This window comes from Hyperolius riggenbachi, chromosome 10 (assembly GCF_040937935.1).
Source record: "Hyperolius riggenbachi isolate aHypRig1 chromosome 10, aHypRig1.pri, whole genome shotgun sequence".
NCBI classification, from domain to species: domain Eukaryota; kingdom Metazoa; phylum Chordata; class Amphibia; order Anura; family Hyperoliidae; genus Hyperolius; species Hyperolius riggenbachi.
The window spans coordinates 115,828,622-115,850,205 of record NC_090655.1 but is presented as its reverse complement, the minus strand read 5'-3'; the positions used below and the strand labels follow the sequence as shown (position 1 = coordinate 115,850,205).

General features: G+C 45.1%; 1 protein-coding gene across 3 annotated transcripts in view; it reads left to right on the top strand.

Annotated features, from left to right (window-relative positions):
- WASHC2C (WASH complex subunit 2C) overlaps positions 1-21,584 on the top strand; it is an 81,840-nt gene that overhangs the window by 51,990 nt on the left and 8,266 nt on the right. The window contains exons 20-28 of one of the 3 annotated variants that reach the window (XM_068257606.1): positions 917-1,025; positions 4,050-4,193; positions 7,074-7,238; positions 11,416-11,547; positions 12,042-12,143; positions 13,646-13,762; positions 15,408-15,470; positions 15,775-15,963; positions 20,231-20,827. In XM_068257606.1, the coding sequence (XP_068113707.1) occupies positions 917-1,025; positions 4,050-4,193; positions 7,074-7,238; positions 11,416-11,547; positions 12,042-12,143; positions 13,646-13,762; positions 15,408-15,470; positions 15,775-15,963; positions 20,231-20,827 (1,618 nt within the window). The remainder of the gene's footprint in view (positions 1-916; positions 1,026-4,049; positions 4,194-7,073; positions 7,239-11,415; positions 11,548-12,041; positions 12,144-13,645; positions 13,763-15,407; positions 15,471-15,774; positions 15,964-20,230; positions 20,828-21,584) is intronic. The other 2 variants (XM_068257607.1, XM_068257608.1) reach the window with 2 other exon arrangements.

Genomic DNA, 21,584 nt, shown 5'->3' with positions numbered 1-21,584 from the left:
GTGCGGTGTACTGTAGTAATGCTGGAGCAGGCTGCATAGCCAGTTCTACCCCCAGCCTCTCTACCCCTCCCCAAGTGCTCTGTACCGTAGTGATGCTGGAGAAGTCTGGAGAGCCAGTTCTGCTCTATCAGAGATGACAGAGGACAGAGTGAGTGTAATAAGCTGTGGCTGGGAGCACACTCACAGAAGCTAATGTAATTGATAGAGAAAATGCATGCTTCACTGCTGTCTGTTTACCTGTGCAGAAAGTGTGTGTGTGTGTGGGGGGGGGGGGGGGGGGGGAGGTTGACAAGAGGGGGCCCCATTCAAAGTTTTGCAGGGGACCCAGTAATTTCTAGTTACGCCCCTGCTATAGATGTATTTTAGAAGGCAGACACCCACACAAATACAGGCAGAATGTATACATTTTCTGCATCCTTGCCAGGGTTTGAGCCCAGGTCCTTAGATCTGTAAATTAAGACTGTTAAAGTGTACCTGAACTCTTGCACAGGACAGAAGGAAAATATAGAAAACCCTCTATGTATATAGTTTAGCCTGTCTATTCCCCCTCATCGGTGACTAATCACAACCGTAATTTGATGTCTCAGCTGTGTCAGCTGGCTGCCTCAGCTGATGTAACTAATTTGTAAACACAGTATGTTAACCTTGTGTCTGTTTCCATGAAATCAGGAAATAGACACACTGCAGATTTATTGCGAGATTTCTATCAGCTGTAACAAAAAATGTTTTTTCTTTAAAGGTTATTATGCTGTTGCTTATCTTTTAGAGCAGAGAGGAAGTTCTGAGATCAGGTCTGCTTTAACCTCTTGGTTACTGTGCGGTTTCATTTTTCTGTTACAAATAAATCAACTTCCACTGATTAAAGGTAAAGCTGTGCAATGCAAACCTAATATAATGTACATGATCTGCTCTCTAGTCAGAAGACGCATCATCGGGTTTCCCTGTTGTTTGAGGAGGATGAAAACAATGAAGAACCTTTATTTTCACCACCTGAGAAGACAGCTTCAATTTCAGGTCCTGTTTCGGTAAGTTTAATAAGGGTTATAGATCATCGTAAGGATAGGGGATGCAGAGATCAGCCTTTTATGAGGGACATACACAAATCGCCCCCTAACAGTGGAGATGCACAAATCACCCCCTAACGGTGGAGATGCACAAATCAGCCCCTAACGCTGGAGATGCACAAATAACCCCCTAACGGTGGAGATATACAAATCAGCCCCTAACGGCGGAGATATACAAATCAGCCCCTAACGGCGGAGATGCACAAATCAGCCCCTAACGGCGGAGATGCACAAATCGGCCCCTAACGGCGGAGATGCACAAATCAGCCCCTAACGGCGGAGATGCACAAATCGGCCCCTAACGGCGGAGATGCACAAATCAGCCCCTAACGGCGGAGATGCACAAATCGGCCCCTAACGGCGGAGATGCACAAATCGGCCCCTAACGGCGGAGATGCACAAATCAGCCCCTAACGGCGGAGATGCACAAATCAGCCCCTAACGGCGGAGATGCACAAATCAGCCCCTAACGGCGGAGATGCACAAATCAGCCCCTAACGGCGGAGATGCACAAATCAGCCCCTAACGGCGGAGATGCACAAATCAGCCCCTAACGGCGGAGATGCACAAATCGGCCCCTAACGGCGGAGATGCACAAATCGGCCCCTAACGGCAGAGATGCACAAATTGGCCCCTAACGGCGGAGATGCACAAATCGGCCCCTAACGGCGGAGATGCACAAATCAGCCCCTAACGGCGGAGATGCAAAAATCAGCCCCTAACGGCGGAGATGCAAAAATCAGCCCCTAACGGCGGAGATGCAAAAATCAGCCCCTAACGGCGGAGATGCAAAAATCAGCCCCTAACGGCGGAGATGCAAAAATCAGCCCCTAACGGCGGAGATGCAAAAATCAGCCCCTAACGGCGGAGATGCAAAAATCAGCCCCTAACGGCGGAGATGCAAAAATCAGCCCCTAACGGCGGAGATGCAAAAATCAGCCCCTAGCGGCGGAGATGCAAAAATCAGCCCCTAGCGGCGGAGATGCAAAAATCAGCCCCTAGCGGCGGAGATGCAAAAATCAGCCCCTAGCGGCGGAGATGCAAAAATCAGCCCCTAGCGGCGGAGATGCAAAAATCAGCCCCTAGCGGCGGAGATGCAAAAATCAGCCCCTAGCGGCGGAGATGCAAAAATCAGCCCCTAGCGGCGGAGATGCAAAAATCAGCCCCTAGCGGCGGAGATGCAAAAATCAGCCCCTAGCGGCGGAGATGCAAAAATCAGCCCCTAGCGGCGGAGATGCAAAAATCAGCCCCTAGCGGCGGAGATGCAAAAATCAGCCCCTAGCGGCGGAGATGCAAAAATCAGCCCCTAGCGGCGGAGATGCAAAAATCAGCCCCTAGCGGCGGAGATGCAAAAATCAGCCCCTAGCGGCGGAGATGCAAAAATCAGCCCCTAGCGGCGGAGATGCAAAAATCAGCCCCTAGCGGCGGAGATGCAAAAATCAGCCCCTAGCGGCGGAGATGCAAAAATCAGCCCCTAGCGGCGGAGATGCAAAAATCAGCCCCTAGCGGCGGAGATGCACAAATCAGCCCCTAACGGCGGAGATGCACAAATCAGCCCCTAACGGCGGAGATGCACAAATCAGCCCCTAACGGCGGAGATGCACAAATCAGCCCCTAACGGCGGAGATGCACAAATCAGGTACTAACGGCGGAGATGCACAAATCAGCCCCTAACGGCGGAGATGCACAAATCAGCCCCTAACGGCGGAGATGCAAAAATCAGCCCCTAACGGCGGAGATGCACAAATCAGCCCCTAACGGCGGAGATGCACAAATCAGCCCCTAACGGCGGAGATGCACAAATCAGCCCCTAACGGCGGAGATGCAAAAATCAGCCCCTAACGGCGGAGATGCAAAAATCAGCCCCTAACGGCGGAGATGCAAAAATCAGCCCCTAACGGCGGAGATGCACAAACCGCCCCCTAACGGCGGAGATGCACAAACCGCCCCCTGACGGCGGAGATGCACAAACCGCCCCCTGACGGCGGAGATGCACAAATCACCCTCTAACGGTAGTGATATACAAGTCGGCCCCTAATGGTGGAGCTACACAACTCAGTCCCTAATGATGGGAATATAGGTCAGCCCTTAAGGAATAAGACATTAATTATAAGCCAAATTCTGAAGATGAAGATACAGTTCAGTCCCTAATGATGGCCAAGAAAATCAGGCCCTAAAACTAGAGACCGATGTAATCTCCTACAGATGGGAACGCAGGTCAATATGCCTGTACCATCAAGGTCCATTCACACGCAGAGAACATGGTATTAAAAGACTATAGGTTTCCAGTGGCGTAGCTAAAGAGCTGTGGACCCCGATGCAAGTTTTACAATGGGGCCCCCAAAGCACTCTATACATAACAATTGATACGGCGCACCAAAACCTGCCAATGGCAACTACAGGGTCAGAGATGCAAGAAGGGGATGGGGAGCAGTTTGTTAATGATTACCACTATTCAAAGTATCTATAGAAGTGATTATTATGAGCACAGGACCAATAGAGAGCTAATACTGTAGTTGAGGGAGGGCCCTTTGGGGCCCCTCTGGTCCAAGGGCCCGATGCGGTCGTTACCTCTGCACCCCCTATTGCTACGCCCCTGTAGGTTTCAGATCCTCTTTAATGCAGATATTGAAATATCCACACTGACACAACTTAGTCATGAAATTTAATTGTGGTGGTCAAAAGAACTCATACCCTTCTGTTTCCCTTGGAGATCAGCCATAGCTGAATGTCCTGCCAGCTGGATGCTGTAGGCTGATTTATCTCACAGTATCGCAGCCGCCCCCCACACCCGCCATTTCTGGCATGAGGGCTGAGAAAGTCATCTTTGTTAGTACACTAGAGTAGCTAAATGAAAAGTTTACATTTTATAGCGCAAGCCCAATAAAACTCACCTTGTTTAAAATATGTGATCATGATACAAAAATTTGCTGATGTAATTATGCTGTGATTTTTCCATTTTATAATTTGAGTTATTTACACCAGGAACAGTCAAAGACACCATCTGTTGTGAGAGTGGAAAGTGAGAAAGTGTCCTTATTTGAAGACGTAGATCCAAAACCTGAAGCCAAGGCTCCACAGTATGCTGCTAAGGACAGAGCGCCACCTATAGTGCAAAAAAATAATACAGTAAGACAATTTTAAGATTTGGTAAAATATAGCAGATTCTAAATCTGGTTTATGTACATGTGTATAGCAAGTTCAGTTTATACACAACCAGTCATGATTTTAGATTTAAAAATATTTTATAACTAAAGTAAGATGGCCAGTCATGTCAAGCCTGTGTTAATTATCAGTAATCAGGTGCCCAGGTGATTTTGACACCTGATATGCTGGGCATACACGGGTCGACCGGCGGCCGATTAGCCGCCGGATCAACTCCCGCCGCGTCCCCCCGGATCGATTCCCGCTCGTCCTTGCCGGAGCTTATCTTCCACTTGATTCGCTGCTATTGTCCGGCCGCGGGTATCGAGCGTGGAATCGATCCCCGCGGTCATCGGACACGACGGATATTATCAATCGAGCCATCAGGCTCGATTGCTAAGCCTCTTTCGACGCCGTTTATGCCCAGCAATATAGCTAATAGCCTATTGACTACAACTCTTGGTCACTTGGGCACCTGTTTTTAGGTTAGTGTTAGACACTTACGGTGGGAGGGGTCAAAGGTAGGGTTAAGCATTAAGTGGGGAGGGTTAAGATTAGACACTTACAGGTTGGGTTAGGTATTCGATGGGGGGTCCTTCTTTTCAGGTATTCATGGGGGGAGGAGGTTGGGGTAGGCATTAGTTGGGGGGGTAGAGTTAGGCATCTACATGGGGGTTAGGCATTAGATGGGAGGGACAGGCACTTAGAATAGGTGCTGGGTAGTGCATAGTGAAATATTGGTATAGATATCCTGGTTCCTCTTGCTACCTGTCCATAGCTTGCACCACTGTGCCCCGTTGCGTCACCTTTTGGGTCCCTCTCCTGCCGCCATCATCAAGCCTCATTCTGGGTTTTGGTCTCTGCTGCTGATATTCATCTTCATTGCTACAATAAGGCAGCATTTTGGCAGCAGAGAATAGAACCCCTAGGAATGGCTAGATGATGGCAGCAGAAGAGGGAAACACAAAAAACACTGCAGGTGGGCCCATAGAACATGGAGGACATGCAGGCAGGTGGACACCCAGGGGCTGGAAGCCGGAGAGGTAAGTGATGGCAATCTTCCTTCAACACACTCCTGTGCACACTCTGCATTATGGGAGGATCAGTTTCAGAGTGTGCTGCATGCTCTGGTATGAGGTCATTTTTCTGCCAAAACAAATCTCAGTTTATATACAGACACCGTATATATTGGCAAGTTGTGTAGTAAATATGCTTTGTCATTTTAACCTGGCTTGAGCGGAACTGTGTTTAGGAGATTTCTGAGCTCTATGCAGACGAGGCTTATTGTACAAATAAACAGTCAGTGACATGACACTTGAATGTGAAGGATGGTCTCTAGTCAGACAGCGGTCTGTTCTGGATTTTTCTGCATAGAATGTGTGTTAGCTCTTACCATACTGCTATTGCTACTGTACTCCCATTGTCTTGCACATTTCTTATGAAAGAATGCTGCTAGACTTAAAGAGACTCTGTAACATCAGAAACATCCCCTGGGGGTTACTCACCTCGGGTGGGGGAAGCCTCCAGATCCTAATGAGGCTTCCCACGCCGTCCTCTGTCCCACGGAGGTCTCGCTGCAGCCCTCCGAACAGCCGGCGACAGACCTGACTGTCAAATCAATATTTACCTTTGCAGGCTCCAGCGGGGGCGCTGTGGCTGCTTTCGCCTAGGAAATAGACGGAAATACCCGATCTCCGTCGGGTCTGCTCTACTGCGCAGGCGCCAGAGACTTGCGCCTGCGCAGTAGAGCAGACCCGACAGCGATCGGGTATTTCCGCCTACTTCGGAGCTGACAGCCACCAGAGCGCCTGCGCAGGAGCCGGGAAGGTAAATATTTACATCGCCGCTGTACGGAGGGCTGCAGCGAGACCCCCGAGGGACGGAGGATGGCGTGGGAAGCCTCATTAGGATCCTGAGGCTTCCCCCACCTGAGGTGAGTACCCCCCTGGGGACGTTTTGACGTTACAGATCCTCTTTAAAGGGACACTGTAGGGGGGGGGGGGGGGGGGGTCGGGGGAAAATGAGTTGAAGTTACCCTGGGCTTCTAATGGTCCCCCACAGACATCCTGTGCCCGCGCAGCCACTCACCGATGCTCCGGCCCCGCCTCCTGTTCACTTCTGGAATTTCCGACTTTAAAGTCTGTAAACCACTGCTCCTGCGTTTCCCCTGATGTCACCAGGAGCGCACGGCGCAGGCACAGACCATACTGGGCCTGCGCAGTACGCTCCTGGAGCCATCAGAGGGAGTGAGGACACGGCAACGCAGGCGCAGTGGTTTTCAGACTACAGTGTCCTTTTAAAGGACAATGCACCTTACATTTCTTCTCTCCTAAATTGCTTTTGCTTGCAGTAAACATTTAAAATCTGACAGGTTTTTGACTAGTCCATCTCCTCACAGGGGATTCTTGGTATTTCCCTTATTCCTTAAAAAGGCACTCCCTGGACAGGATTTCTACAAAGATGCCAGCCTGCCTCCCTACTGGCTTGCTCATTATTTTGCTGGACTGAGCAAGTGCTTTTAAAAAGAAAGAGAACCCTGAGAATCTCCTATGAAAAGATGGAATAGTCTAAAACCTGTCAGATCAGTCAGATTTTTACAATCTTTTGTAAGTGACAATGACCTAGGTAGAAAAAAAATGTACTCTGGAACAAATGCACATTTTACATTTTTGTTGATAGTGGTCCTTTAAAACATTGTGCATCGAGAAAATGTCCTGTCTTCTCCTTTTAGTCTGCCGCTTGTCTCTGTCTGTCTCTTGCAATACAGTTGTTTGTCACTTAAAGTTACTGGTCAGTTCTGTAAAAGCCATTTGAAGTTTTAGTGCCCTTTGTATGTGAGAGGTCATTTTTGGTTTCTCTAATTAGGTAAAACCAGTTTCTCCACCATTGTCAGATGCTGAGGATTTGTTTTCAGCCACACCACCAACTGCTAAACATAAGAAGAGTAATATACTAAGCCTCTTTGGAGATGAAGAGGAAGATATGGAAAATCGGCTACCAGCTAATACCATGCAGAAGGATTCTGTGAAGGTAAACCCATTCATATCCGTGGTCTTTCTCTACTAAGGGCTATAAAGGAAAAATGTGCCCGAGACCAGGGGCGTAACAATGGGGGCTGCAAGGGATGCGGCCGCAGGGAGGCCCACCCAGGGCCATTTTGGGGGGCAGGAGCCAGGAGGGGATGCAGCGCATGAAGGGGGAGCGATGCCCACACACAGCGGGGGGGAGGGTGGCCACTCCCTCACCCTGGGCTCCCCCATCAGCAGTAGCGGCGGCGGTGTAAAGGGAACGTGGACTTACTTCCACGTTTCACGCTAGAGGCTCTTCTGTGTATCAGCGCCCGATGACGCTACTTCCTGATAAACAGGACGTAGCGTCATCGGGCACGGTTACAGAGAAGAATCTCCGGGCCGTGGAACGTAGTAGTAAGTCAGCGTTCCCTTTACACCGCCGCCGCTACTGCTGCTAATTAATGCTGGAGGAGGAAGTGCTGATGGGGGAGCCCAAGGTGTGGGATGGGGGAGTGGCCCCCCTCCCCACCGCTGTGTGTGGGCATCGCTCCCCCTTCATGTGCAGTGTCCCCTCCTGGCTACACTGAGGGAGGGCACCTACACCTAGCTTAACTGGGGGCACCCATGCCTGGCTATGCTGAGGGCACCTATGCCTAGCTACACTGAGGGCACCTATACCTAGCTACACTGGGGGGGGGGCACACATGCCTGGATATACTGAGGGCACCATGCCTAGCTACACTGGGGGCACCCATGCCTGGCTGTATTGAGGGCACCTATACCTAGCTAAACTGGGGGCACCCATGCCTGACTTTACTAGGGGCGCCCATGCCTGGCTAAACTGTCAGCACCTATACCTGGCTATACTTATGGCACCTATACCTGGTTATAGTGATGGCACCTATGAGGGCACCTATACCTAGCTATACTGAGGGCACCTATACCTGGCTATACTGGGGGCGGGCACTTATATGGGGGTTGGGGGGTCCCCATCCAAAGTTTTGCAGGGGGGCCCAGTGATTTCTAGTTACGCCCCTGCCTGAAACAGTGCTTAGATTCCTTGGGGTAGATCCACTATACATCATAATACACAACGTATCTTCCAGTGCAGATGAATATAAATCTTGTAGGCGTTGTTGGCTGCAATGAAAATGTAACAACAGAAGAATAAATAATTTAAAATGTGGCTAATGGTGACCTTTGAGGCCATATTAAAATTCATACACAGTATATGAATAGTGCTTGCACATTTTCCGTACATTACTTTTCCAACTTCATGGTGCAAAGCTAAAATCTGTCACTGGCATAAAGCGCATGCATAATTCACAGTGTATAGTTTGCAAATATTGTATAAAGGTATGCAATCCATTTTCCTATGTATAGCCATGTCCGTTTCTAGATAAAGTAAGGCCCTGGGCAAAAGTTAACAAGTGGCTCTCCCCTTCCCCCATATAACAGTGCTATTGTAGCCGTGGCCCCCTCAACCAACCCACCCCACCTTTGTCTCTACCCCCCAGATAGCATTAGGAGGCACTTGTACCCCAATATAGCAGTATTAGTGGAGCTTTTGTTTTCCTACCGTACTACTGAAGATATAAGGAGGATTGTGCAGCTGGACAGGTAAGAACACTCTACTGTATGTACTCTGCAACAAATTGGGGGACCACCATTAGCTTGTGCCGCACCCCTATAGTGACTAGTGACTTATTTCCTTTTGAACAATACCAGTTGCCTGGCAGTTCTGCTAATCTTTCTGGTCAGTAGGGTCTAAATCACATACCTGAAACGAGCATGCTGCTAACCTTGCCAGATTTGTCATAGACCTTTTGATCTGCATGCTTGTTCAGGGTCTATGGCTTAAAGTATTAGAGGCAGAGAATCAGCAGGATAGCCAGGCAATCTGCATTGTTTAGAAGGAAATAAATATGTCAGCCTCCATATCCCTCTCACCTCTGGTTCTCTTTAAAAAGAAACCGTGACCAAGAATTGAACTTTATCCCAATCAGTAGCTGACACCCCCTTTTACATGAGAAATCTATTTTCTCAAACGGGTCATCAGGGGGCTGATATTGTGGTGAAACCCCTCCCATGGGAAGCTGTGAGGACCATGGTCCTGGCAGTTTCCTGTCTGTGAACCTAGTTGCATTGTGGGAAATAGCTGTTTACAGCTGTTCCCAACTGCCAAAAAAGCAAGCAGCAGCTACTTCCGGTGACATCTGCTAATACTAAATAGGAATGAAATGGTATAACGTGTATATCAATTGGTAGAAAACGAATACTTTATTGGTTACAAAGGATTAATAAAAACATACAGACATTAATTAAAATCAAGGCAAGTTGCGGAGCCTGAATTTCGCATACCTGAACGCTGCTGCACTATACACTCAAACTTCTCATTCATTCGTCATACACTGCAAAAACGCTAACTGGACATAGGAAGGAGTGGTACCACTTTAAATTCTTATTGCTTGAATATGTCAAAGATTGCCTTAGCCATTGCTGATGTATTAAATATTCTGTCCACTTCATAAGCAAAGCAGGATGGTGCACATTTGGATTAGTAGTCCAAGACTTAGGCCGACATACTGTCAGTTTTAGTAAGAGAAATGCAGACAGTTGCAGAAACACAAGCAGAAGCCATAAGCAAAATTGCAAAAACAGCACAAAGATTGGATCTCACCACCATCTCTTCGCAGTCCACGCGTCAAACTCCGGGTTCTGCTGCTGTCACTAGCGTGATCAAGTCCATCGTATGTTGCTGCGCAGTTAAGTAAACTGTGTGGCTAGGGGAGCTGTGTGGACCTGCTGCTGGCCGGCGTCCCGAGCCTGCTCCTCGTGAGGTCTCCACGACTTAGCGTCCCCTTAACCAATTTGGCATGTCCTTTACCGGCAGCGGCGGAGTAGCAGTCCGAAAGCGTATGTGCGTGATGAAGTTGCGTGCACGCTCAGATGCGCTCAGGCTCCGCCCACCTACGCGTTTCACGCCGTGGGCGTTTCCTCAGGGTGAGTGACATTTGCCCTTCCCCGGCTTCATTTTGTAGCAGTCAGATCCCTCCTCCGTGGGTGTGTCTAGGCTTACCTAGTATCCCGTGACGGCTCCCAGAGTCATAGCAAAGGCAAGTAATAGGGGGAAAAATGGCAATGGCTTCTAACGGACATGGATTGATCGAACCATCTAGCCCGTTTACAACAATGTGTTCTGGGATTCTTACAATGATCTCCTGTAACTTTTATGCGTGACTTTACACACACACAGGGACTCCATACTCGGCTCTATTAGTTATATGCATTCATACGTAAATATGCTCGCAGGTCCAATTCCTTATTGAGGCCACGTGGATACAGTGTATTCAACTTGTAAATCCACATGGCCTCTCTACAATACAACAGATCATCATAATCGCCTCTTCTGTTAGACACATTCAAACGATAGATCCCCTTTACTGTAGTACCTTTAAGACTACTCCCATGGAACTCAGCATAGTGCGTAGCGAGAAAACTTTTTTCTTCATCAACTTCTTCAATTAGTCTAAAATGCTCTAAAACCCTGTCCTTTAACATCCTTTTGGTTTTACCTATATATTTTAGACCACAGGGGCACTCAATCATGTAAATTACCCTCGTGGTCTGGCAATTTATGCATGATCTAATATCGTACATTTTTGTCCCTGTACTATCACTGAAATGTTTATTATCTAGTCGATCGATGTATGGACACAATTTGCACTTTGCACACTGATATGAACCATTTGGGATAAATCTGCTCAACCATGTGGAACTGTCTCTCCTGTACTCGCTCTGGACCAATTTGACCAATTTGTCACGTAAATTTTGTGCTCTCTTTGCCGTTATTAAAGGCCTAGGACCAACAATTTCCAAAATTTCCGATGAGGCTGTAAGGATCACCTGCCAGCAGTACAAATGTCACTGTGATAAATGTCAGAATCCAAATCAAGGAGAGGAAAGCTTTTACAATGGGCAAACACTGACTAAATCGTGTGTGTGTGTGTGTGTGTGTGTGTGTGTGTGTGTATAGCTGCAGTCTTATACGTCATCAACAGAGGTCTTTAGTGAAAGGGATTAATGATACATGTCATATCTCATACATATTGGTACTGGAGGTTGAAAGATCTCTGAGAAGCAAGTCAGGAATCCTCCATGTCACTAACTTTTCTCCATCTACTTTAAACTGGTAGGTTATTCCTGAAAAAGGAGGCCAGGCAAAGAGCACACGAGTCTTCCAGGATGAGGAACTTCTCTTCAGTCAGGAACTACAGAAAGATAATGATCCAGACGTGGATCTGTTTGCCAACACTAGTAAGAAACAAGTAAGTCCTTCCTGCTACATACATAAAAAGCTTCTCTTTCCCCTTACAGCCTGAGCACACTGTGGCATTGCTGAAATCCAATCAACATGCAATACGCTAAAGGCCCATACACATGTCGTATTTTTCCGAACGACGGGTCGTTTGTACGTTCAGTCGTCTGCACGCCAAATCGGGCATGTGTACAGTTCGTCGTTCGGGTGATAAGACTGACTTTGAGCGATCTGCCAGGCGGATCGCTCAAGACCAGTCTTATCACCGGAACGAAATCTTAGTGAATTTGTAAAAAAGAAGAAAATGTAAAATTATTTTTACCAAACTGCCCTTAGTGAATTGAGGACATTGTATGTTTTTGTATATTGTACAGCGCTACAGAAGATGCTAGCACAATATAAATAATTAAAAAAAAAATATATATGTTTTCTAGACTTTATAGTATGGTATACCTCATTCTTCTTGTATAGATAGTTTACCTGTTTTTGACCTTAATACTCTAGGTAGAGAAGCCAAGCGCAATTAAACCATCAGCTGGAGCAGGACTATTTGGAGATGATGATGACGATGACCTCTTCAGTAGTGCTAAACCCAAGAAGCCTCCGGTAATAATATAAATATTGTGTAATCCAGATTCTATCTATCTATCTATCTATCTATCTATCTATCTATCTATCTGTGACTTAATTATAAATGGTATCTTAAATTAGCTGTACATAGACTCTCTGGTCGCTTGATCAGACGTAAGAATAACCCCCCATGAGAGTATTGACTGAGGATATTTCCAGGGGGCAGGATATTCTATCGCTCTCACATTGATCAGTCAGGTCACATGATATTTCCAATGGGGCGGGATATTCTATTACTCCCTCATTTATTAGTCAGATCACATGATATTTCCAGGGGGGCAGGCTATTCTATTGCTCCATCATTTATTAGTCAGGTCACATGATATTTCCAGAGGGCGGGATATTCTATCGCTCTCTCATTGATCAGTCTGGTCACATGATATTTCCAGGGGGGCAGGATATTCTATCGCTCTCTCATTGATCAGTCTGGTCACATGCTATTTCCAGGGGGGCAGGATATTCTATTACTCCCTTATTTATTAGTCAGGTCACATGATATTTCCAGGGGGGCGGGATATTCTATCGCTCTCTCATTGATCAGTCTGGTTACATGATATTTCCAGGGGGCAGGATATTCTATCTCTCTCTCATTGATCAGTCTGGTCACATGCTATTTCCAGGGGGGCAGGATATTCTATTACTCCCTTATTTATTAGTCAGGTCACATGATATTTCCTGGGGGCAGGATATTCTATCGCTCTCTTATTGATCAGTCTGGTCACATGATATTTCCAGGGGGCAGGATATTCTATCACTCTCTCCTTGATCAGTCTGGTCACATGATATTTCCAGGGGGCAAGATATTCTATCACTCTCTCCTTGATCAGTCTGGTCACATGATATTTCCAGGGGGCAAGATATTCTATCACTCTCTCCTTGATCAGTCTGGTCACATGATATTTCCAGGGGGGCGGGATATTCTATCACTCTCTCCTTGATCAGTCTGGTCACAGTTATTTCCAGGGGGGCAGGATATTCTTTTGCTCCCTCATTTATCAGTCAAGTCACATGATCCAATGTCATTTGAACAATTTACACCAAAAGAAAGCCAGAATTAGGGATGGTCAGTGAGATGCAAAGTACTCTGAGTTGATGCAGGATTATGCAAATTTGTGTATGCAAATTTATGCAGCTTGAAAATGGAACAATCACATTTTTCCTTGGCACAATTTGATTGGTTAATTTTCAAGCTGCATAGATTTGCATATAAAATTTGCATAATACTGCATCAACTCGAAATAATTACATCTCATTGACCATCAGTAGCTAGCGTCAGGGAGACAAAAAAAGAGCTGTTTAACCCCCCCCCCCCCCCCAAATAAAAACCCTCAAAGCTTTTGTAAATAGGCTAATTTGTTCCTCCCTTTCATGATGTGCTGCTGTAAACAGTGATCAAGGCAAGCTTTATAGCTCTGCTTTATAAATAGATGCTTGGGCTACTTCATTTTCAGACAGTACATTCCTTTTCCTGTTTTTAGAAAGTGCAAGAAAAGAAAACTGTTATCAAAAAAGAGAGTGTGAAACCACCTAAAGAAGCGGACACTTTGCATGCAGTAAAGCAGGAGGACTCTGTATTAAATGCAGAAAGTTCAGAGGTTTGTACAAGCGGCTATGCTGTCTCTTAGCTTTCTGTTCAGATTGTGATGTGTGTGGTCTCTTTAAGAAGCGCTTCATGGAATTCCTCCATGCCATCAAACAGCGCTTGCAGTTTAGGGCATTCCCCTATTTAGGGGACGAAACAGGAACAATTCTCCAATCACAGCACTCTGTCCACCCAACTATGTTAGTTTCCCTATGAGGTTTCCTGCTGGGTGCCCTAAAGTAGACTTGCACTCATTTTGGTTCACAGCCCAGGCGATACAAATAGTGATGGTTCCAGTTAATGCAGCTGTGTCCCTATCTGGGACTGTGGTAAACCTACATGGCTTGTTACCTGGACCTCAGGGAACACAGTTCAGTAAAAGAAGTTAAAAGTAATAGTAGGAATTCATTCAATAAATGTGCCATTATCTGCATCTTGAATTTAGACATGCTCATCACTTGTTTTGTTTTTTTTTTTCTTTTTGCGCTGGCTTAAAGGCTGACGGTCATCAATGTGTATAGAAAAGGGAAATACTACTGCCTGTCAGCTGACAAAGTTAACTTTTATACAAATAAACAATATATTATCACTAGCTGACCTAAACCAGTTTAAAAAACAGGCTCTAGATCGGTCACTGCCACAGCATCACAGCGCACATGCGTGTGCCCGTCCACCGCTCCCACACCCGCCCGGCCGGCCTGCCCCCTGGCCCGTCCTGCATCCTGTCCCAACGGCAGTCAGTGCTGGATATGCGCAGTAGCGCAAAAGCACTGACACAGGGACATGGGACACAGGGAAATTATATAAAGAGATTTATTTGTACAATGAAGATGGATTTAGTATAATCAGGAAGAGGTCTTAAACTAATTAGCCATTTATTTCTGCACAGTACTTGGGTTAATGTGACTCTGAATTGCTGTGTATTCAGTCTGCTGTTTTTAGTCACTTTTATTTCTTTGTGTGTTAGATTATCAGTGGTTATTTCCCTATTGGTTGTTTTCCAGCTGGATCAGTACCACAAGCTAGCTGCTCAAGGGGTCTTTTCATACTCCAGTAGTTAAAAAGCCTCTGCCTAGAAGTAGACAGCAGCACAGGAGAGAATCAACTTCAATTTCCCACTTGTTGAAGATATTTGTCATTTTAAAAAAGTGACAAATAAATTGGCTTTTTTGATGCATCACTATGAGGGTCAAGCAGGCCCCTTGTTGATGCATTATAGTGCTGCCTCAGAAAAATATCACATGGTTTAGCTCTGGGCAGCCCTGATTGGCCAGCCCACCAATGACAGTACTTGGACATGTTGGTTAATACAGTGAGAACAAAAGTATTTGAACACCCTGTGATTTTGCAAGTTCTCCCACGTAGAAACCATGGAAAAAGGAGGATGGGTTGCATCCCAAGAAGACCATCCCTACTGTGAAGCATGGAGGTGGTAACATCATGCGTTGGGGGTGCTTTTTTGCGAAGGGGACAGGATGACTGCACTGTATTAAAGAGAGGATGAATGGGGCCATGTTTTGTGAGATTTTGAGAAGCGTAGTTGCGTATGTGCACATGCGACTGTCTGTGTGTCTGCTTGAATATACCGAGGTTTTACAACCTTTATATAGCCCTTTTTGAAGTCTGATGCTGTTTTAATCTGCTTTCATTTTGTATAGAAACCTGCAGATCCAGCAACATTAAAAACTAAAAGTCCCTCCTCTCGGATTGAGAAGCTACAAGTAACTATAGAGTTTTACATTTCACTATTCTCTCTTTATTTGTTTTGCACCAACATCTCCCACTGGAAAAAAAAAAGCTGATGATATTTCTGGGAACTAACATTCTTGCTCTTTCATTTCTGTGTCTACTAGCAGTGCTTTACCTGGAATGGACTCACCTTGGCTAATGCACTTGTCTTCATTTTCTTCCCAATACACTTCTAAAGCTATTCACTTTTACTACAGGATCTGCAGAATCTCCAGTGCATGTACAGTGTTGGCAAGCAAGAAACCATGGACTGATGCGTGTGCTGTTTATTTACAGGCCAATTTGCTCATCAACCCAGCAGCATTGTTACCAGGCGCAGTCCCTAAGCTATCAGGTGGGAGGCTTACTGCTCCAGTGACCGATATATCGAGTTCAGCAATGTCAGAGGGTAGACAAAGTGCAACTACGGAAGGGGTGAGCTTTGAAACCCCAGTTCAAGTGGACACTCTTCACAGTGCGAATAAGGTAATAATACATCAACCTTGTAAGTAAATACGAATATGTTCAGCTAGATATTTTAGAAAGGGGCATTTCATGAACAGGGCTGAAAAAAAAATACGTGTGTGTTTGTGTGCATTAGGGCCTGTTTACATGGTTGACTACCTGTGTGTAAATAACAAGAGATAGTTCATGAGATAAACAGATGAGCAGAGATAAATCATGAACCAAGTCAAATAAGGAGAGATAAACTATGAGTTAAGTCAGTTAAAGGATACATCTGGGAATTTTTTTTTTCTTTAGTTTTACTCACCTGGGGCTTCTTCCAGTCCCTAGACATCTGTTAGGTTCTATCGTGCAGTTCCTCTCTGATGCAGGCCTCCACTCTCCCCTTCCGAAGATCGCAACCGAGTTGTGATCTTCTGCGCAGGCGTGCTGCGCGCCTCTCGTGATCACACTCCCATCACTGCACACCCACACATGTTCAGAAGATCTTGGCAGGCCGCGACCTTCCAGAGGGGAGAGCGGAGACTTTGCTTGGAGCGGAACCATGGCATGGGACCTAACAGACTTCTGCTTAATGACCACCTGGAAACCCTGTGGAAGTTGACCAGGGATTACTGGACAGCTGCAATATTGCTGTGTAAGGATCCCTGGCAAATGTACCTATGGCTCGTACTAACATTACTAACATAAACAATTCAAGTTCGGCTGGCACAAAGTATCAATATTCCAAGCAGTGTAATTGTATGCACAACATGACAATTGTTTTGGGGCCACGGAGGGTCCCCTTCACCAGATAAAGTGCAGACAATCGTATGTCTGCACTTTATCTGATGAAGGGGACCCTCCGTGGCCCCGAAACAATTGTCATGTTGTGCATACAATAAAACTGCTTGGAATATTGATACTGGTGTGCCAGCCAAACTTAAATTGTTTGTACTGGATCGATGTTGCTTCTGCCTTAAGGCTGAGCACCCAACTATCCATGGCAAGGTGTGCCTATCCAAAACCTGATATTGCAACATTACTAAGATAAATAGAAAAAAAGAAAAGAAAACCAGCGCCATCTAGTCTGCCACCTCCCTTCCGATCCACTCCACATGCTGCTCTCCATTTCCCGGCTCTTGTGCCTTATAAACTAGAACCTCTGCTGTGAAACTGTTATACCGCCTGCATCCACCACATTCTCCAGGACTAACTTGCTCATTCTTAAAGGTGCGTACACACGTTGGATTTGCGCAAATGACCCGTCGTTTGGCCGTCCAAACGACCGGTCGTTTGGACGTTAAATTGGGTCTGTGTACAGGCTGTCGTTCAGCTGATAAGACCGGACGGATCGCTCAAGCCTGGTCTGATCAGCCTAACGACAGACTGTACACACGCCCGATTTGACGTCCAAACGACCGGTCGTTTGCGCAAATCCGACGTGTGTATGTACCTTAAGACTATATGCTCCAGGAGGCCAAGCGCCTTGTATTTATACAAAGCTTTCTTATTTTGTGTCTTAACTGTAAGGAGAGATAATGGATGAGATAAAACATATAAGGAGAGATAATTCATTAAACAGATAAGCAAGACAGTAAGGCAGCCTGTGAAAAATATTCATTATCCTAACACCACAGTACGTCTCTTCTTCCTGTTGTGTTCAGAATTAAAAGGAGCCATTTTTATTGACTCGTAAAATGGCTTGTGTAAATGCGAATTAGGTCCATTTCTCAGCCAGTACTATCTACATTACAGGAACTTAGAGACAAGGGCCTTTATTCAATTCACTTTTTTTTCGTAAGTTTTTGACACCTTATCAATTAAATCCCTCTTACGCCACAAGCAAGCAATACAATACTCAGAATAATTTTGACAGTATTTTTTAACTCACTTTTTGTACTTTTTTGATTGCAGAGTGCTGAAAAGTGATCTTAAAATGAATTGAAATATATATACAGTGGGTTGCAAAAGTATTCGGCCCCCTTAACGTTTTCCACATTTTGTCATATTACTGCCACAAACATGAATCCATTTTATTGGAATTCCACATGAAAGACCAACACAAAGTGGTGTACACATGAGAAGTGGAATGAAAATCATACATGATTCCAATTTTTTTTTACAAATAAATAACTGCAAAGTGGTGTGTGCATAATTATTCGGCCCCCTTTGATCTGAGTGCAGTCAGTTGCCTATAGACATTGCCTGATGAGTGCTAATGACTAAATAGAGTGCACCTGTGTGTAATCTAATGTCAGTACAAATACAGCTGCTCTGTGAGGGCCTCAGAGGTTGTCTAAGAGAATATTGGGAGCAACAACACCGTGAAGTCCAAAGAACACACAAGACAGGCCAGGGATCAAGTTATTGAAAAATTTAAAGCAGGCTTAGGCTACAAAAAGATTTCCAAAGCCTTGTACATCCCACGGAGCACTGTTCAAGCGATCATTCAGAAATGGAAGGAGTATGGCACAACTGTACACCTACCAAGACAAGGCCGTCCACCTAAACTAACAGGTCGAACAAGGAGAGCGCTGATCAGAAATGCAGTCAAGAGGCCCATGGTGACTCTAGACGAGCTGCAGAGATCTACAGCTCAGGTGGGAGACTCTGTCCATAGGACAACTATTAGTCATGCACTGTACAAAGTTGGCCTTTATGGAAGAATGGCAAGAAGAAAGGCATTGTTAACAGAAAGCATAAGAAGTCACGTTTGCAGTTTGCCACAAGCCATGTGGGGGACACAGCAAACATGTGGAAGAAGGTGCTCTGGTCGGATGAGACCAAAATGGAACTTTTTGGCCAAAATGCAAAACGCTATGTGTAGCAGAAAACTAACACTCCACATCACTCTGAACACACCATCCCCACTGTCAAATATGGTGGTGGCAGCATCATGCTCGGGGGTGCATCTCTTCAGCAGGGACAGGGAAGCTGGTCAGAGTTGATGGGAAGATGGATGGAGCCAAATACAGGGCAAACTTGGAACAAAACCTCTTAAAGACTGCAAAAGACTTGATACTGGGGCGGAGGTTCGCCTTCCAGCAGGACAATGACGCTAAACATAAAGCCAGGGCAACAATGGAATGGTTTAAAACAAAACATATCTATGTGTTAGAATGGCCCAGTCAAAGTCCAGATCTAAATCCAATTGAGAATCTGTGGAAAGATCTGAAAACTGCTGTTCACAAACGCTGTCCATCTAATCTGACTGAGCTGGAGCTGTTTTGCAAAGAAGAATGGGCAAGGATTTCAGTCTTTAGATGTGCAAAGCTGGTAGAGAAATACCCTAAAAAGACTGGCAGCTGTAATTGCAGCAAAAGGTGGTTCTACAAAGTATTGACTCAGGGGGCCGAATAATTACGCACACCCCACTTTGCAGTTATTTATTTGTAATAAAATGTTTGGAATGATGTATGATTTTCGATCCACTTCTCACATGTACACCACTTTGTATTGGTCTTTCATGTGGAATTCCAATAATATTGATGCATATTTGTGGCAGTAATGTGACAAAATGTGGAAAACTTCAAGGGGGCTGAATACTTTTGCAACCCACTGTGTATGTGTATGTATATATATATATATATATATATATATATATATATATATATATATATATATATATATATATATATATATATATATATATATTATATTATATCTGCAACTGGTATCATTAAAGTGTAACTGTCAGGCATAAAATCAAAAATCAATTATTTATTTTTATCTGGTAAACAAGTAATGAAGGTGCTAATCAGGCAATCCAAAAGTTTAAAATCACTCTTACTTTTCTTCTCCAGAAAAGATCATTCCCCAGTTTCCCTAGCTCTTATTTGGTACATCTGTCGCACAAAGGAAGTTGCAGGGCATGCTGGATTTTCTTTTTTCTTTTTTTTACTATCCCCTTAGACATAACTAATGCAGCCTGACTGTCTGAAGCCTCTTTCCCTCCCATTTTCCCCTCCTACTCTTCTGTTCCTCTCTGATTGGCCAATATTTCTCATGCTGAGACAATGCACTTTCTACTACAGAGCTGGCTGGGAGTGTCTGAAGACTGGGAGGAGGGCGGGCAAAGCATTCACAGACGGAGTAAAGGAGGAAATTGTTAGAATCAAAATGTGGACAGTGCAATACATATGTTATATAAGTAGAGCAAGTATTTACTTATATATGTGGGTTTTTTTCCTGAGATAGTATGACTGACAGCTCCACTTTAAAAATGGTCTTAACCTTTACATATTTTGAAGTACTGACTTGTGTTGGATTATTCTTAACTTTATGTCGTGCACTACTTATTTTTCAGACTCGTGCCAAGGTGGGCGGTAAGAGGAGACCTCCATCAAGAATGGGCAGAAAACTTCCATCCCAAGACTCTGGAGACCTCAGAGAGTCCTCTCCATTATCACCAACACAAGAGGAACCTTCTGAGGCTGGGCTGGCTCAGTCAAACTGGCAAGTGGATAAAGAGGAGACTATTTCCAGCATGAAGCTGTCCTTTTCAGAGAATGATGTACACTCCAAAGCTAAAACAAAAGCCCCTGTAAATCCTCTCACCCCTGATGTCAATGATTTATTTGGTTCTGATCTCTTTGGCCGGAGTCCATTACTTGACCCAGTTGTCTCAAAGCAGAAAGAGAAGTCTTCTGTGAGCAAGATTTTCAGTCAGCCCATTAAGGAAGAGGGCAGTAAATCTTCAGCTGCTGTGACTGATGGTGATGGTAGTGACGATGACCTTTTTAAATCTGTCAAAGACAAACCCAAGAAAACCCTCCCATCCACCTCTCTGTTAGACAATGAACCTGATGATGATTTGTTTGGAACTCAGAATCCCCAGAGGAAAGTAGATGTTCAGCCTATTCCACCAAAAGAAGTTAAAGGAGCAGCTGGTGATATATTTGAGGTATTATGTGACGTTCAATTTTTTTTATTACTTAGTATTTATATAGTGCCAACATCTTCCGCAGCGCAGTACAGAGTGTTTAGTCTTGTCACTAACTATCCCTTAGAGGGGCTCACAATCTTATCCCTACCATAGTCATATGTCCATCAAAGTCTACAGCCAATTTTGGGGGAAGCCAATGAAATTATCTGTATGTTTTTGGGATGTGGGAGGAAACTGGAATGCCCTGAGGAAATTCACATAGACACCTACCATAGGAACATACAAACTCCGAACAGATAGCTCCTTGGATGCGATTTCAACCAGGGACCCAGCACTGCAAGACAAGACTGCTATCCACTTCTCCACCATAAAATGTATTTAAATGGAACCCTTATCAATAGTGCAATATAGTTGCTATATTTATTTTGCCTCCTTTTTAAGTTTTTGGCATGTGAACCAGAGTATGTGGGATTGTAAGCCAGAACACTGTAGTTATGCTGATGGTAAACAAGCTGCAGTGTGTGCTAATCTCGTCTTGAATGATTATCTTTGGAAATGTCCTCACTACTTCAAGAGTTCTGAACGGACTCTCAGAACCTGTAGTGTTCTGGAATACAGGAATATGTTTTGTCAATTTATTTTTGTAAACAATGGCACTGAAAATCCTGTATTTTAGAACAGAAGCAAAATTGATAATATAATTACATTGCTGCCTGAGGCAAATTTGTGAGGATTCGCCCCGATGTATGGTGTGTGACCTTCTTTACACTTTGAA